Here is a 16,578-nt window from a genome sequence, read left to right as displayed (position 1 = left end):
ATTTAGATTACTTTCCAGTGGTCCAAAATCAAAATTTCAGGAAATAGTTTCCAATGAGAAGAGGAGTTGAGCCCTTCAAGAGTTTCATTCAATAGCACAATGTTACCTGTTTGGGTTTCATAATGGTTGATGAGAATCATTTATATCCAGCCAACAATGTTATAAGTGTGCTGCATAAACTAAAGATTCGAATAAAGAGCACACATGGAGTTAAGAAATCTTTTGAAAATGAGCCTTTAATCAACAAATCCAAACAAAGGCACTGAACATCTGTAACAAGTCCCAACCTATTGAAACTTTCACATGGAGAAATGAAACAAAAGATAAATTCCACACTCCTTTCAGGGAACAATGTCGACTGAAGAAATGTTATGCCCCTTTAAACTGACACTGCACTCCATCCTTTGAGAATGAGCAGTCAAACTTATCTCCATAGTTAATACAATTAAGAGGCACAGTAAAGTGATACACATTTGTAACAAGGGGGAAGAATCTCTCCTGTGAGCTCTTGCTCGATGGAAAGTTCAAAAGGTGTAACAGCCTTCATTACTCTTGAACAAGTACAGAGTGGCTCTGTCTTAGGAAATTTAATTGCTATTTCTGCCTCCTTTAGAAGGTAAGGGAAATATTAAAGTATGGTAAGTGATGTATAAAGAAAAATAAATATTGTTTTTTAAAAATCTAATAAGCATTGCAGTATAAATTCTAGCTGGATCTACATGTTCAAACAATTGGCATAAAAAAGTCATGGATATAATTTGCTAGAAATTTTAAATTAGTACAAAATTAAACGTATAGTTGTGAGAGAGAGAAAAGAGAACAAGTTCCCTTGAGGCAGAGAGTAAAGAAAATGACTATGAAAAATGCAGGTTACCACCATGTTTGATAGAGCAAATTACCACATTGAAATTTTCTGCTTATTAGTCAAACCCAATAAAGTTGGGCTGCATTTATTTTGGTAAATTAGCATGGCATAGGAATTATGCTGGGCCATCAATCTAATCAGATAAACAAAAATATCCCTGTCATGAGCTTAAGACTGCATAAAGCTGTTTCTTGGTTTCCTTTAGATAAGACAGACTTCATATGACCTTAGGATGCATATGACAAACTATTAATTAAGAGTATTTTTCTTTAAAGGTGATAATTTCACAATACTTTTGAAAGGTTTATACTCAACGAGATATAAAAAGGCAAAGCTGGATTATTATACATCAGTGCTTTTGTAGGTGTTTTGTTTTCAGTAAAATTGTGGTTCTAAAGAATTAAGCTGAATTTGGCTAGTTCTCATCCCTCACACCTTTCAGCATTTTATACTGTACAGTAAGCCTCACAGCACAATTGGAATGCAACATGCAATCCTATGACTTAATTGAAAAATGTGGCACAAAATTCTGCCAGTGCTTTTGAACGAGTCAGTTTCTAAAGAAAACAGTAGAGTCTTTTGCAACTGCCAGTAAGTAGTCACAATGTTGTGTTCTCTTAAACTGACTGGGCTTATTGGAATCCAGCTTGCTCCTGTGTTGTTTTTTTATGGTGACTAGATTTTCTGCCATGATGAATATGGAGGAGGAGCACTCTCTAGTGGGGAGCTATTTGGTACATTCATCAGCTGCCCTGCTTGCAGCCCCTCATTCACTCGCAGCTCACACCCATCCTGGAGCATACGTATAACAATGCGTGCGATGTTTCGGGAATCATCCAGCCCGCAGTGAGGCCTCCCTTCATACTTCATCCCCAGCTTTTCGAGCATAGAGGCGAGTTTGGTCTGAGTCCTGGGAACCTGCAGGCAGACGACCAGAGATTCTCTCAAAAACAGCCAAGGACAAATTTGTACAAAATGGAATTTGGAACAAACTTCATCAAGTGTTTTAGAAAAAGCTGATGCTCTTGAGGTCAAGTAATTTCTTTTTTAAAAAACAGAATCAAGTCAATTTCTTGAAAAATGCAACAATCCAAAAAAAGAAAGACAAGATCTGCAGCAATAATCAGTTCTGATCTGTAACATCAGCAGCAGAATCAGTTACAATAAAATCAGTCAAAGTTAGCACTGAGGAAACCATCAGACTGTCATTAAAAAAAGACTTATTCAATTAATATACTTTCAGAAAGGAAGCTTGTAACTTATCTTTGACCTACACACGATTCCAGGCCCACACCGTGGTGTGGGTGAATCATAACTGCCTTTGGAATAGGCTGAACGCCGTGACATCATCAGGGCAACAAAGTTATAAACGCCATGGAGTGATGGTCACAATTGACAATGGAAGAAATACAGAAACCGGATTAGTAAAAAAATTTCTAAGACTAATAGGCTTTTTTTTCCAGGTACGGGTGTCAAAGGATATTCTTCAAAGGTGGGGAAATTTAATTGAGGTACTGATGAATCATGATCAGATTAACTGGAGTAACAAGGGTAAGGGACTTGTTGGTCTCTCCCTGTTTGTACAGGCCTCAGACAGTTATATAACAATGGCCCTTCCAAATACACAGGTGCAAGCAGTAAACACCGTCAGTGATGCCATCAACGGTACCGATCGCTGATAATGTGCAAATCTGAAAATCACTACAAAACCCTAATAGTCAAAAACTAAGCTATGTTTTTGAGGATAGGGACTGATTCAGTAATGTGTAATAATTTAAACTTGCTGTAGTTTTCAAAAAGCAGCTCTTTTCACACATTTCAAGACCTTCATTTTTATCTCAGGCTAATAGATAAAAAAAAGTAATGTTGCCTTGAAAGCTACCAAATACATAATTAACAATTCACTACTGTATTTCTAATTACAGCTCAACCATGAAGTAACTGCTTAAGGTTTAGCTCTGCTGTGACCTCACCATAGTTCACTGCTGCCATTACTGCTAAATCACTGGTCCAGACTTCCCAAAATCCATATGCCACACTCCATCAATCCAGTCAGAATTTGATAGCTTTTCAGCACTATATGGAAATGTAAACTATCTTTGGAAATGCCAGTCTGCAGATTTTCAGAATGCAGGCCACTTATGAAACAGCTCTCTCCAGTCCAGGATCAATTTCACTACACACACCACCCACACCTCTCTCTCCCTCCTCTCCCGCCCACCCCCCACCCCCATCACACCCCCCCACCCCCAAAAACAACCTTCTCCAGCTCCCGATGGACAGCAAGCACCATCGTTCTCTTCAGCCAGATAGCCACCACTGCTGCACAAGTCAGTTGCTCCCCCTCTTATCAGAGCCACACCAGGTTGATCTTCTGCATTTTGCTCACATGGCACCTGTTGTTCTCAGCAACTTCACATAAACACAACTTCAGACCCAATAAAGGGGGTATCTCAGGTCTAGTCAGTCAGACAGAGATTTGTCTCTCCTCATTCCTGTATCCCCAACATTCAGTACACCCAAATTACTAGGTTAGTGCCCTTGGACCATTACAGTTTAGAGCCTAGGACTAAATCTGCTACATAAATACAGACTAATATTTAGATCACCGCTCCCTGCAATACAATTGTTTCAGATCAATGACTTCAATTCAGCATCCTTCCTAAAGCTGAGGACAAAGTTCCAACTGTTCCAGCTCTCCTGAAGAGTATTCTAGGCTCAAAGTTTCAGCATGCTTTCTCTCCTTCGATGCTGCCTGACCCGCTGTGATCTCCAGCAATTTTATTTTTCATACAGATTCTAGCATCTGCAGTAATTTGTTCCACTGTACTTGTTTTAAGCACAAATTGAACATTTCATAATTCTCTTTCAACGCATCCACTACCTTTACGCGCTCACCAGTTGATGATGAGAGAGTGTAAGCCATCCAGTGAGGTCTCCATTATGATTGTTTCAATAATGATCTTTGTCTACCCAAATTTATTATTCTAATGTTTGAATTTCCAATGGCAAGAATACCACAATATGCTTTAAATTAGTGACAGTGGATTAAATTCAATATCAGTATCCATTTTCTAAATCTGTAAGTGACAAACATCAGGAGTGCCCAAGTGTTAATGTCATTGGTCTGGCAAGTTGGCACAACCACACATCATCAAATACATTCAATAACACTGCTGATACCAACAAATCTTGGCATTTGGATTTACAGTCCGTTCTGGTTTAAAGCGTGTTTCTTCAACACGAATTGGCTTTAACGTGATTGAAGAATTTAGACCGTTATTTGTAGAACGTGAACTTTCCTCACATGTACTGGTCATAACAATTCCAGCCCCATTACTACAGATGGCGCTGCTTTTGCAAGATTTTCTTATAACGTGAGATCGCATGAGAACGGAACTATCACGTTACATCAGAACTGACTGTATCTGCTTTTGAGATTAATGCAATTTTCAAATCTTCAGATCCATAAAGTATTTAACAGGAAAAAGCAACCAGTCTGAAATACAGGAACAAACTGGAATGATTTGTAAGGGCTTAAAGGGATGAATGTCAGGGCCAAGAGAGGGGCTGCTGGTTTTGAACCTGCCTGTCAGGTAATAACAATTTGTACTTAATTTTATTACTGGATTCATAACACCAGGAAACAAAAATTACAAACCTTGTAGAAGTTACCATAACTTTTTCGAATGTTAATCCATTTCTTTGCGAACTGTGGATACTCGATGCTGCTAAGATGGCACTGAACGTTGAGGAATTTGCTCATGTCCCAGGAGCTAAGGTGAGGGAGTTGGAAATAAATTGCTATATTGAATTAGTCAGTCACATAGAGAAAGCCAATTTCAAAGTTACTAATTACAGACATGCAATATTAATGACATATCCATTGTTTTGTGGAAACCCAATTATCAATTCCAGATGTCTATTAGGTGGTGGTGGTCAGGTACACAGTTCTGGATGTGAGACCAGCAGCATAGTTCTGAAGAGCAGTCCACATTCCCAGGGGCTTTATAAGGTGTTTTATTTCTCTTCACTGACAATAACTGCACATCATGACTAGGATTATAAATAAGACCATGGTAATGCATTGTATGGCCCACTTCTGCTCCTATGCCTCATGGTCTTATTATCTCATTACAGTATTAATCGGCTGCTACAAAATACCATTCTGATGGAGTTCTGACATCAAAGGTACACTGGGTGCCCAACTAGTGGAGAATTTATACACCAGAAATTAGAACAGGAAAAGGTAAGGTAAAATTGCCATAATCCCAGAGGCAACTCTCTCACTAGAGAGCAACAGAGCGAGAAGGAAAAGAGAGGGAGAGAGATGACAGATAGTGGTTTAACCTGAGGATTACCACAACTCAGTCAAGGAGCAAGGTTAAGGAGAGTCTAAAGTAACATCAACCAGTGTGGAAATTCATCCATGCTCTTGGTGTCACTCCGCATTGTAAAGCAGCTGTCCAGCCAACTAAGCTAACCAACCCCCTACTAGAATAGTTTGTGTAAAGTATTAACTGAGTCAAACTGCATTGTAAATTAGCAGGCATACTATGGCAAGTTAACAAAGTCGTCAAACTAATCAAATTATGCAATCCTCCCATTTAACCACTCAGTTTCTTCTGAATTATCTGATGAAGGGGCAGCGCTCAGAAAGGTTGGATTTCAAATAAACCTGTCAGACTATAACCTGGTGTCGTGGGACTTTTGACTTTGTTCACTCCAGTGCAGCACCATCACATCATGAACTAATATCAGTCTGAAGATCTTGGTGGGTTTCAGGAGGATCTAATACATACCCATCAGTTAGTACTGCATATCTGCATTTGGTTCCAAGTTCCTTCTCTCTCATCCAGTCAACCACTTGCTGAAGAACATCTGGAAAACTCCCAGCTTTGTCAACCATATCCTGGAATAAACGAAGCATGGACACTTAAACATGCTGAAATATTAACCTTCATTTAATGTTTGATTGCTAAATTCTCTCTTTTAAATATTAAGACAAAGAAGGTGATGCCAAATATTTTAAAGTTTGGGATTTAAAGCAGGTTGGAAGAAGGGAGGAATGTATTAGACTTCAATCTCCAATTGAAAATTACTTAATCTGTGGCTACATTTATACAATTATTGATAAAACATTTCCATTATTAATGTGGTCATAGAAGTATAGAATGGGGAATGCAAATATACAAGTGTAACAGAAATGTGATTAAAGGTGAACCACACTTTGCTTCTGTACCAATACATGTTAAAAGAATTTTGCCAACTCTAAATAATCTAATAAGCCTTTCAGAAATTACTACTTCATAAATCATAGTAGTGCATCGATTGAGTCTATCATTGTGGCCACACATGGATATATTTTAGATATTCTGCTTTGAAAATCAGGGATGTTTTGAAAACAACACAAAAAAAATGCAATTTAAAAATGTACTTTTTTTTATCGTCTGCAGTTTCAAATCTCAACGCATAGTCATAGAGATGTATAGCAGGGAAACAGACCCTTCGATCCAACCCGTCCATGTCAACCAGATATCCCACCCAATCTAGTCCCACCTGTCAGCATCTAGCCCATATCCTCCAAACCCTTCCTATTCATATACCCATCCAGATGCCTTTTAAATGTTGTAATTGTACCAGCCTCCACCACTTCCTCTGGCAGTTCATTCCATACACGTACCACCCTCTGTGTGAAAGCGTTGCCCCTTGTATATCTTTCCCCTCTCACCCTGAACCTATGCTCTCTAGTTCTGGACTCCCACACCCCAGGGAAAAGACTTTGCCTACTTACCCTATCTATGCCCCTCATGATTTTATAAACCTCTATAAAGTCAACCCTAAGCCACTGACACTCCAGGGAAAACAGCCCCAGCCTATTCAACCTCTCCCTAGACCTCAAATCCTCCAACCACAGCAACATCCTTGTAAATCTTTTCTGAACCCTTTCAAGTTTCACAACATCCTTCCAATAGGAAGGAGACCAGAACTGCATGCAATATTTCAAAAGTGGCCTAACCAATGTCCTATACAGCCACAACATGACCTCCCAATTCCTATACTCAGTACTCTGACTAATAAAGGAAAGCATAAACGCTTCTTCACTATCCTATCTACCTGCGACTCCATTTTCAAGGAGCTATGAACTTGCACTCCAAGATCTCTTTGTTCAGTAACACTCCCGAGGACCTTACCATTAAGTATATAAGTCCTGCTAAAATTTGCTTTCCCAAAATGCAGCACCTCACATTTATCTAAATAAAACTCCATCTGTCCCTAGTCAACCTGATTACTTTTATAATGCCACTATTAGACAACACGAAAATGTCAGTAAAATCTTGACACATGGAAAACAAATTTTAAGCAAACATCTGACATTCAGAAGTTATTTTTAAACCAAACAAAACTTAAAATGAAACCTGATTACCTGTGTGATGCCTGTGAGTTTGGTACAAAATTCTGTCAGCTTGGGTTTCAGTTCTGGCCTGACATATTCCTGGAATGTATCCTCCTTGAAAGCAGTAAAATAAAAAGGGTCTTTTGTGAATATCCTCAGGGACCTTGTGAAATCTTGCCTCACACAATTAAGAGAAAAATGATATTTGTATTCATATAGGTCCTTTTGCATCCGCAGAATGTCTCAAGGCCTTTACATAGCTTTTGAATTATATTTTGAAATAATGCATACAAATTCCACAACTAATTTGTTCAGAAAGGTCCCTCAAAGAATAAAAGAGAAGAACAGTGAGATACAAGAGGACATCAACTTGAAAATAGAGTTTGATCATTGAGAAATGAAATCAGGAAGCACCTTTTAAAAGCAGGGGTGGCAAGGTGACTCAGGGTCCAGGTTCAATTCCAGCCTCGGGCGACTGTCTGTGTGGAGTTTGCACATTCTCCCTGTGTCTGGGTGGGTTTCCTCTGGGTGCTCCAGTTTCTTCCCACAATTCAAAGATGTGCGGGTCAGGTGAATTGGCCATGCTAAACTGCCCAGTTTTAGGTGCATTAGTCAGAGGGAGATGGATCTGGGTAGGTTGCTCTTCGGATGGTTGGGTGTGGACTTGTTGGGTGGAAGGGCCTGTTTCCACACTGTAGGGAATCTAATCTAATCCCTAGTGAGTGGGAAATCTTGAAACATGGCCTATAAAATTATGTGGCCAAAGTTCTCAATAACTTCTTCAACTTTGCAGTGATTCGATCCCAATTTCTACACTGATTATAAAAGATTTCACTGGCAAATTGTCATTAAGCAGACCCTGGAATGCAGCTGCATGCTTAGAAAACTAAACATGGTATTAAGCAAACACATTTTATACAACCGTAGTATTTTACAGGAGGAACTGCCCAGCAAAATATAACAACCCTGCTGGAAGATTATATTTCTTTACAGAGATTTAAGTGTCACCTTGGCTTGTGTGGTAACATTTTTACCTTTGTCAGAAGTTCAAGCCCTAGAAAATGAACACATTGGAGCAAATTATCTAGGCTTTTTCTCCAGGTACGGCAGGAATGTCCTGTACCTGGTAGTAGAGAGGTAGTGTTTCATTTGCAAATTCTTGTTACAACATTTTCCAACTTAATTGAGACTGCATACGCAGATGCACAGTGCTTTATTTACAATAAGGTGCAAGATCTTATTTAAATCTCATGCAAGGTGTACAAAGCAGATGATTACTTACAATTTCGAGGGTGCGGGTATTCACAAGGGCAATGGGAAATTCAATAATTTCATGCAAGTATTCTGGTGGGTTGTTCTCTTCACACGTTGCTTCAAAGTCAATGACACAGATGTAATCGTAATACGTATCTGAACACTCTGGTTTGATTAGCAATGTCTGAGTCAGTTTCTGCTTCTTGTAGTAATTTTTTAATCGCTTTCTCAGTACATCCTTCACTCCCCTAAAGGATATCAGCAAGAGAGCAATGACCGTGAGACATAAACATAAAGAGACAGAGGATGAAACAAATCATGTAAGACAGACAAAAAGTGAAAAAGAGGCAAACACAAGGAATTGACAGAATTTAAGACAGAAAGAGAAAAATATAATTAACAATATGCATATATTATTCCTATACATTTCATCAACAGCAATTTATTTTCCTGGTACATCATTTTCTCCAAAAGAGTTAATATATTTATAGTTACTTGGACAAAAGTATGCAACCGGCATTACAAATACAATCAGTATGGTATTTTTAGAGTTGAGAATTTGGCCAAGAGAATATTAAAGGAATTGGGAAGGACAGGCCCTGACCTCTGGTTCTGTGACACAGAACAAGATGCTTGGCTCCTAAAATTATGCTCATAATTTTTACACTTAAATCTATTTCAAACCTTTGTCAACTCTAGACACAAGACTTGACTGTAAGAAAAACAGCAAAGGCAGCCACAATGTACTCATTAGTAATTACTGCTACAGGACCAAGAGAGGGTCATATGGTTATAGAAACAAGGAAACTCTACATGGGTCTAGTTGAGACATAAATGAAAGGTTCACTGGCTTATTTTCACAAGAATTGGTTTGGATTTCAGTGTCTCCACCAATCCCCACCCACCTCTAAATGACCACCAACAGTGTAGCATGCATTTCTGCAGCACACAGAAGACAATTTTTACAACTTCTAAAGTACATTATCCTATTGAACCAGGATGTGATAGTTATGTGCCGGTGTTTTATTTCCCCCCCAACCTCCATCACTTGCCAGAATGATACTTACCTGGTTTCCAGGTGGAGCTCCGCTAGCTTTGTGCGAAGTTCATCACGAGTCATTCTGTTGATATGGCCATTTGTGACAGCAATTTCTTTGTAGACTGGGTCACTGAAATCCTTAATGTAAGCAGCAGGGCTAGCTCTCATTGGTAGCTCTTGTCCATCGGTTCTGCTGCGCTGCTTCACCTGACACAAAGTTAATGGTCACAAGAAGTGACATTTAACAGCTTACACTACGTGACAGACTAGACTACTTTCTTTACAGATTTCTGACAAACTTGGTTCACATAATACATTGTCAATGTTAAAAAGCTCCACTGCATATGCAAATCGTGACTCCAATTTCAGAAGCATTTCTTTGAAAGTTGCCACTCAGGTGGATAGAGCTTGTAAAAAGGCCTATGGTGTATTAGCGTTCATGAGCAGAGGGATTGAATTCAAGAGTCATGAGGTGATGTTGCAGCTGTGCAGGATCTTGGTAAGGCCACATTTGGAGTACTGTGGGCAGTTCTGGTCGCCTCACTTTAGGAAAGACGTGGAAGCTTTGAAGAGGGTGCAGATAGATTTATCAGGATGTTGCCTGGAATGGAGAATAGGTTGTACGAGGATAGGTTGAGAGTGCTAGGCCTTTTCTCACTGGAACGGCGAAGGATGAGGGGTGACTTGATAGAGGTTTATAAGATGATCAGGGGAATAGATAGAGTAGACAGTCAGAGACTTTTTCCCCGGGTACAACAGTGTGTTACAAGGGGACATAAATTTAAGGTGAAGGATGGAAGGTACAGAGGGGTTGTCAGGGGTGGGTTCTTTACCCAGAGAGTGGTGGGGGCATGGAATGTGCTGCCCGTGGGAGTGGCAGAGTCAGAATCATTGGTGACCTTTAAGCGGCAATTGGATAGGTACATGAATAGGTGCTTAATCTAGGACAAATGTTCGGCACAACATCGTGGGCCGAAGGGCCTGTTCTGTGCTGTATTGCTCTATGTTCTATGAGCATTATTTAGAAATAAGAACAAAAAGACTGGAAGGAGATGGTTTAAGTTGTTTTCTTTTCCCACCAGGTACACACCGTTACCAATGTGGCAGAGGGCAAGTTTTAATAATGTGCATTGTCACTGCCTTCACGTAATCTTTCAAAATGACAATACATCATTTAACATTGCCAGGTCCATCATTCTCCATCTCTCAATAAAAACTATTCTGCTTCCACCTTCAGCAATGTAACTCAGCTGGCTAGTAGCAATACAGAAATTACAAATTACATTGTTTTAAATTATCCTGACCTAAATATCCACATTTTGTTACTGTCCTTCTCAGTGACTCTATTGTAAAGGCTAGGTAAGCATGTGTCTTCAGCCAGAAGTTATTGAGTGATATAATGATTGTTCCTCCCAGAGGACCAGGCTTTTAATGAAAGCCTCTTCTCTCCTGTAGTTACAAACCATTGCATATAAAATAAGTTTCATTCCACTTGCACACACTATACTGCACAATTTAGCAATTACAAGAGCAGAAATATTTTAAATTGTTGAGGCTTACACCTTCAATGGGTCAGGGCTCACTGTACTCTCAGCATCCATTCCACTTTCTTGTATGCCACAAGGTGACTGGAAAGATTCTCAGTACTGAAACAACAAACTCAAGACAAGCTAAAAAGAAAGGACAAAGACCAAAAAAAGGCCAGAAAGTTTGAAGTACCATGGCTGTTCAATTGTTATACAATTGTTCAGTTGGCAATACTCTCAACAACATCAGAAGGCACTGGGTACAACTCCAACTTGAAGACCTGAGCATTAAAATCTAGGTTGAGACAATTGAATGGCACTGAGATTGCTCAATCCATTGAGATGCCATTAAATTGACATTAAACTGAAGTCTCATCTGCCCTCTCAGGTGGATATAGAAGATCCTATAGCACTATTTTGAAGAGCAGTGACTTGGTGTCTTGTAACTATCCTTCAAGCAACATCACAAAAATGAGATCTTTACACTGTGGGAGCAAAATGGCTGCTGTACTTCCAACAATGCAATTACTTCCTTTCAAAAATACTTTGCTGGGTCTAAAGAGCTTTAGGGCATCCTAAGGTCTTGTAAAGTGCTATTCAGACACAAGCATTTCATTTTGATGCAGATTATTTTACTTGAATTAGTTTATTCATGAATAAATCTCCTCCAATCTTTTGCTTATGTACACAGTTGACAAGAATATGCTTTCCCTTCTGGTAATAAACAACTCACTAACTTTCTCCATTCTAATACATTATAACGTCTTAGTTTGCTGCTGGAACAAGCAGTACAGATGAAATGACTGGAATAAAGAGCATCACAAGCAGCAGCTGCTTTCACAGGAAGTATTACAAGACAGATAATTCTGATGAAGGACAAAAATAAATTCCAACCTCAGAGCAAGCAGACTGTCAGCTGATGTTGAATTGTAGCAATTTACAGCAGAGATGAAAATTTGATCATATCTGTCTGATCTTTGATCTGTCCAAACTTATCCCCATGAATACCACAGGTTAATGTCGATTGCCAAATACCATCATGAGAGAGCAGTGTTGTGAGTAGAGAAAGGAGTGGGTGGGAGTGCGTGACTGTGAGATAAGTTCTGTCCCACACTTTGTTGGGACTCGTCATGATTTGCAACCAGGCATAACAAAATATTGTCAAGGACATCACTAATATTAAATATTTTCTTTAACGCTATAGAAATGTCACTAAGGTTTGCTGAATGATTTTTACTTGCAAAAGTCAATAAAGACGAGGCTTCAACTTCAAAGGCAGTTCACATTAATTAAAAATAGTATCATTACATTTGACATGCAGACATTCTAAAGTTATATGTTCTTTCCGATCTACCTGAAGTCATCACAGGAAACAGCTCAGAATGTGTCTCGCGAAAAATTAATGAATTGCCAACAGCACCAGCCAGCATTTTAACCCAACTTTAAGTGATACAAACAAGCCACTTGTTCAACGTCAGCTACTTGATTTAATGAATAATACATCAACCCACTCAAAATAGCAGCCAGTTTCAGGATTTAGATCCACAACAGCATGGGATCCAGCCATGAGTCTGTCATGAAGCCACAAACCAACACGACTCCAAGCCAGGCTACAATAACCATACTTTCAGTATCTTCTTCAGTGGGAATAGCTTTTGTAATAAATGCAAAAAAACAGACTTTTGTGATATCAATAAAGAGACATCTATCAGAGATTTATAAACATGGTCTTCATCTTATGAAATACATTTTTAGCAAACTGCACATTCTATCAAATCATCCTAATTTGTTGTTTTTTGCTTTTTGTAAAATGCTGTGTTTGAAGATCAGTTCAGGTACAAACTGATTCTGCCTGTGCCATAGCATTGCATAACTTTACAACAAGTTAGCTGACATGATTTTAGGCACATATGCTCAACCCTAATCCTTCGCCCCTTGCCTTGAAGCAAGAATTGAATCCAATTAACAGGTCAATTCACAACTGTGAATGAAACTTAATTCCCTCTTCTCCAATCTTCCCCTCTTTCCCTGTATTTTGTGCTTGCCTAAAACTTAGCACGAAGCAGAAAGTTTCTCAACGACACAGCCATCCAAAGAGGTATCAAGTCAGATAGGAAGAGGAATTTGATGTGAAAAGGCAGACTGGTGTAGTGAGGATATTTCAGAGTTGAGGCCATTGCTATGAATGCTGGAGCAATTAAAATTTAGGATATACAAAAAACACAAACATCCAACCGTGGCCTGCAGGAGATTAGATAGGAAGGAAAGTATATAATCATGGAAAGAAAACCTGCTTTTCCCTCCAAAGAACACTACCTGACCTGAGAACTTTGTTTTTAAAATCAGCAGCTGTTCAGTGGGTTGACTAATGAGAAGTTATAGTGGTCCAAACTTTAAAATTACTGCAGCTCTGATGAGGAGTCATTTAGACTCGAAATGTTAACTTGCTTTCTCTCCATGGATGCTGCCTGACCCGATGTGATCTCCAGCATTGTTAATTAAAAATTGTTCACACAGGCAGAGAAAGTAATTTTTTTACTGGAATGTACTAACTGAGTTACCAGAGGTTCCCCATTCCTCATGCTTTAAACTCGGGAACTCATAGAAATGGACAATTTCAGTTGTGATTCAATGATGGGTCTGGAAAACACAAGAAAACAGGAGGTGCTGGAAGCTGCCCAGTTACTTAAACCTGCTCTGCCATTTGATTCTCATATCCCCCCAATCCCTTAATGTTCAAAGTCTGTCCCTCTCAACCTCGACGAAGCATCCACAGCTCTCTGGTACAAAAAAAACTGCAAATGTTCACAACTCTTCAGCTTGAATAACTCTCCCCAATCGCTATGGTTCCCTATTTCTAGACCCTTCAGATGAAGGAAACAGTGCCTCAGCACTGTCAAGTCCTCACAATAAAATGTTTCAACAAGATCACTTCTCAGAAGAAGATTGTTGCCGTAAATCTAACTTCTTCATCTTCAGCATATAAACTAGAACACACCAGTGCAGTACTCAAAAGTTCTTATTCAATGACCTCACAATAAACCAAATTTGCTGTTAACTAAAAAGCAATCACATCAGAGTATAACTGACAACATCACAATACCCAATATCACTTTACAACCAAACTCCCTCACAATGTAGCCACTGTTGCAAAATAAGAAACATAACCACAAACAGCAATAAAATAAATTACTAGGTGCATTGTAAGCATTTGTTGAGGGATAAGCACTGGACAAAAAAAACAAGGAGAACTTGTTATTGCTCATTTTCAAACCATGGTCTGTATCATTCATGTCAGCCTGAAGGAATTAGTGTCTCATTCAAAAAGCAGAACTGGGTACGGCATTGAAATTTGAATCTTGATTGCATATATTCCTCCATAGTAGGATTTGAATATTATGTAAAGATGTGTCACTCTATTTTGAGGAGAATGAGATAGGTGTGGCAAGATTTCCAGAAGAGCCCAGTTTCCTTTCGGGTAGAGCAGCTCTCTGGGCTTTTGGATCTCTGATTTTGAACAGTTGAGTTCTCTAGATTTTAGAAAGGGGAATCTCTGGGTTTTAAATTCAGACTTCAAAGGGTTTCTCTCCAGGATTTCAGGCAGGGATGTTTTGAGGTTTGCAAAGGAGTCTTTGGAGGGGATTTCCTCTAGAGTTTCAGAGATGCCCTCGGTTTGGAAGATCTCTTGGGCTGCAAGGCTGCCCTAGTATTGGGCAGCAGTCTTTAGGTTTTCAAGATTTCTCAGTCAGGGGGTGGAATTTAGAGTTTCAGAGGTATCACAGTTTCATGAGGGTCTCTTTTCAAATAATCCTGATTCAGGGGGTTGTCAGTCCCTGGGTGGTGGGGTGTGGGGGGGAGGGAGAAAGGTGTCAGTCCCTGGGTGGTGCTGGGGAGGTATCAGTCTCTGAGTGGTTGCAGAGGGAGAGGTGTCAGTCCCTGGGTTTGGTTTGGGGGGGGGAGGGGGGGAGGAGTCAGTCCCTGGGAGTGGGGGGAGAGGCATCAGTCCCTGAGGGTGGTTTTTGAAGGGGGGGGGGGGAAGTGTCAGTCCCTGGGGGGTGGAGGGGTGGGGGAGAGGTGTCAGTCCCTGGGTAGTGGTGCGGTGTCAGTCCCTGGGTGGGGGGAGAGAGAGAGAGGTGTCAGTCCCTTGGGGGGGGGGGGAATGTGGTGTCAGTCCCTGGGTGGGGGGAGAGAGAGAGGTGTCAGTCCCTGGGGGGGGTGGAGGGGTGGGGGAGAGGTGTCAGTCCCAGGGGAGTGGTGGTGGAGGGGGGGATGTGGTGTCAGTCCCTGGGTGGGGGGGGAGAGAGAGAAGGTGTCAGTCCCTGGTGGTGGAAGGGGTGGGGTGGGGTGGGGTGAGGTGTCGGTCCCCGGGCGGGGTCAGTCTCTAACGGTTGGAGAGCGGGGGTGGGGGTGGGTTGGGAGAGTCTCGGGGCGGATCAGCGCTAGCGAGAGATCTCCGAGTTGCAGATAATTCTCCTCCGGCCCCCGCGACAGGGCCTTGCCTGTGGCTCCTCACCTGGGCCTGGCCTGAGCCGGGACCCGGGCCCAGGCCGCTCTCCGCGGCCCTCGGAACGTTCTCTTTCTGCTCCTCCTCCATCGCCGTCCCCAGCGCCGTCAGCCTGACATGATGTCACTTCCATCTCCGCGCCACCGCCGCGGGGGCGCCCTGACGTCACCTCCGACCGGCGGGCCGGCACCCAAGTCTGCGCAGTGGACTCCGAGACGCCCGGTGTGGAGTCTGCGCATTGGGCCCGAGACGGCGGGAGTGGAGTCTGCGCAGTGAGCTCCGAGGCGCCTGGTGTGGAGTCTGCGCATTGGACAGAGACGCGCGGTGTGGAGTCTGCGCAGTGGAACCCTAGTCGCCCAGTGTGGAGTCTGCGCAGTGGACTCCGAGACGCCGGTGTGGAGTCTGTGCAGTGGACCCCTAGACGCCCGGTGTGGAGTCTGCGCAGTGAACTACTAGACGCCGGTGTGGAGTCTGCGCAATGAGAACCTTCAGGAGTCGTGGAAGAGGCCGGCAGAGAGTGGAGATCAGGAGATAGCCTTAGGATATGGGGCTTGTGGTGTACTGGGCTAGGCAGCCTCCCCCCCATCTGCTCTTAAATAAAACAAAGAACTGTACGCTGAGAGATTTGAAACAAAAAAGAGAAATTGCCGGAGAAACTCAGCAGGAGCCAAATTTGCAGATAACACAGGAATAGGTGGAAAGGCAGGTTTTTGAGAGCTTCTCTCTGTAGCTCAGATCCTCCAACCCTGGCAACATCCTTGTAAATCTTTTTGAACCCTTTCAAGTTTCACAACATCTTTCCGATAGGAAGGAGACGAGAATTGCAGGCAATATTCCAACAGTGGCCTAACCAATGACCTGTACAGCCGCAACATGACCTCCCAACTCCTGTACTCAATACTCTGACCAATAAAGAAAAACACGGTGGCACAGTGGTTAGCACTGCTGCCTCACAGCGCCAGGGACCTGGGTTCAATTCCCACCTCAGGCAAC

At 41.4% G+C, this 16,578-nt stretch overlaps 1 protein-coding gene across 1 annotated transcript; it reads right to left on the bottom strand.

Moving 5' to 3' along the window:
- Window positions 1–218: 218 nt before the first annotated feature.
- On the bottom strand, window positions 219–15,742 carry LOC132829150 (3'-5' exoribonuclease 1-like). Its single transcript, XM_060846488.1, has 7 exons — window positions 15,595–15,742; window positions 9,584–9,762; window positions 8,545–8,764; window positions 7,293–7,376; window positions 5,668–5,777; window positions 4,527–4,641; window positions 219–1,783 (listed from the first exon to the last, which is right to left on the bottom strand). The coding sequence occupies exons 1-7, from the start codon at window positions 15,673–15,675 to the stop codon at window positions 1,541–1,543; spliced, it is 1,032 nt and encodes a 343-aa protein (XP_060702471.1). The 5' UTR covers window positions 15,676–15,742; the 3' UTR covers window positions 219–1,540.
- Window positions 15,743–16,578: the final 836 nt, after the last annotated feature.

The sequence above is a fragment of the Hemiscyllium ocellatum genome, chromosome 2, assembly GCF_020745735.1.
Source record: "Hemiscyllium ocellatum isolate sHemOce1 chromosome 2, sHemOce1.pat.X.cur, whole genome shotgun sequence".
NCBI lineage: Eukaryota > Metazoa > Chordata > Chondrichthyes > Orectolobiformes > Hemiscylliidae > Hemiscyllium > Hemiscyllium ocellatum.
The sequence above is the reverse complement of the archived record's forward strand: the minus strand, read 5'-3'. Positions and strand labels throughout refer to the sequence as shown.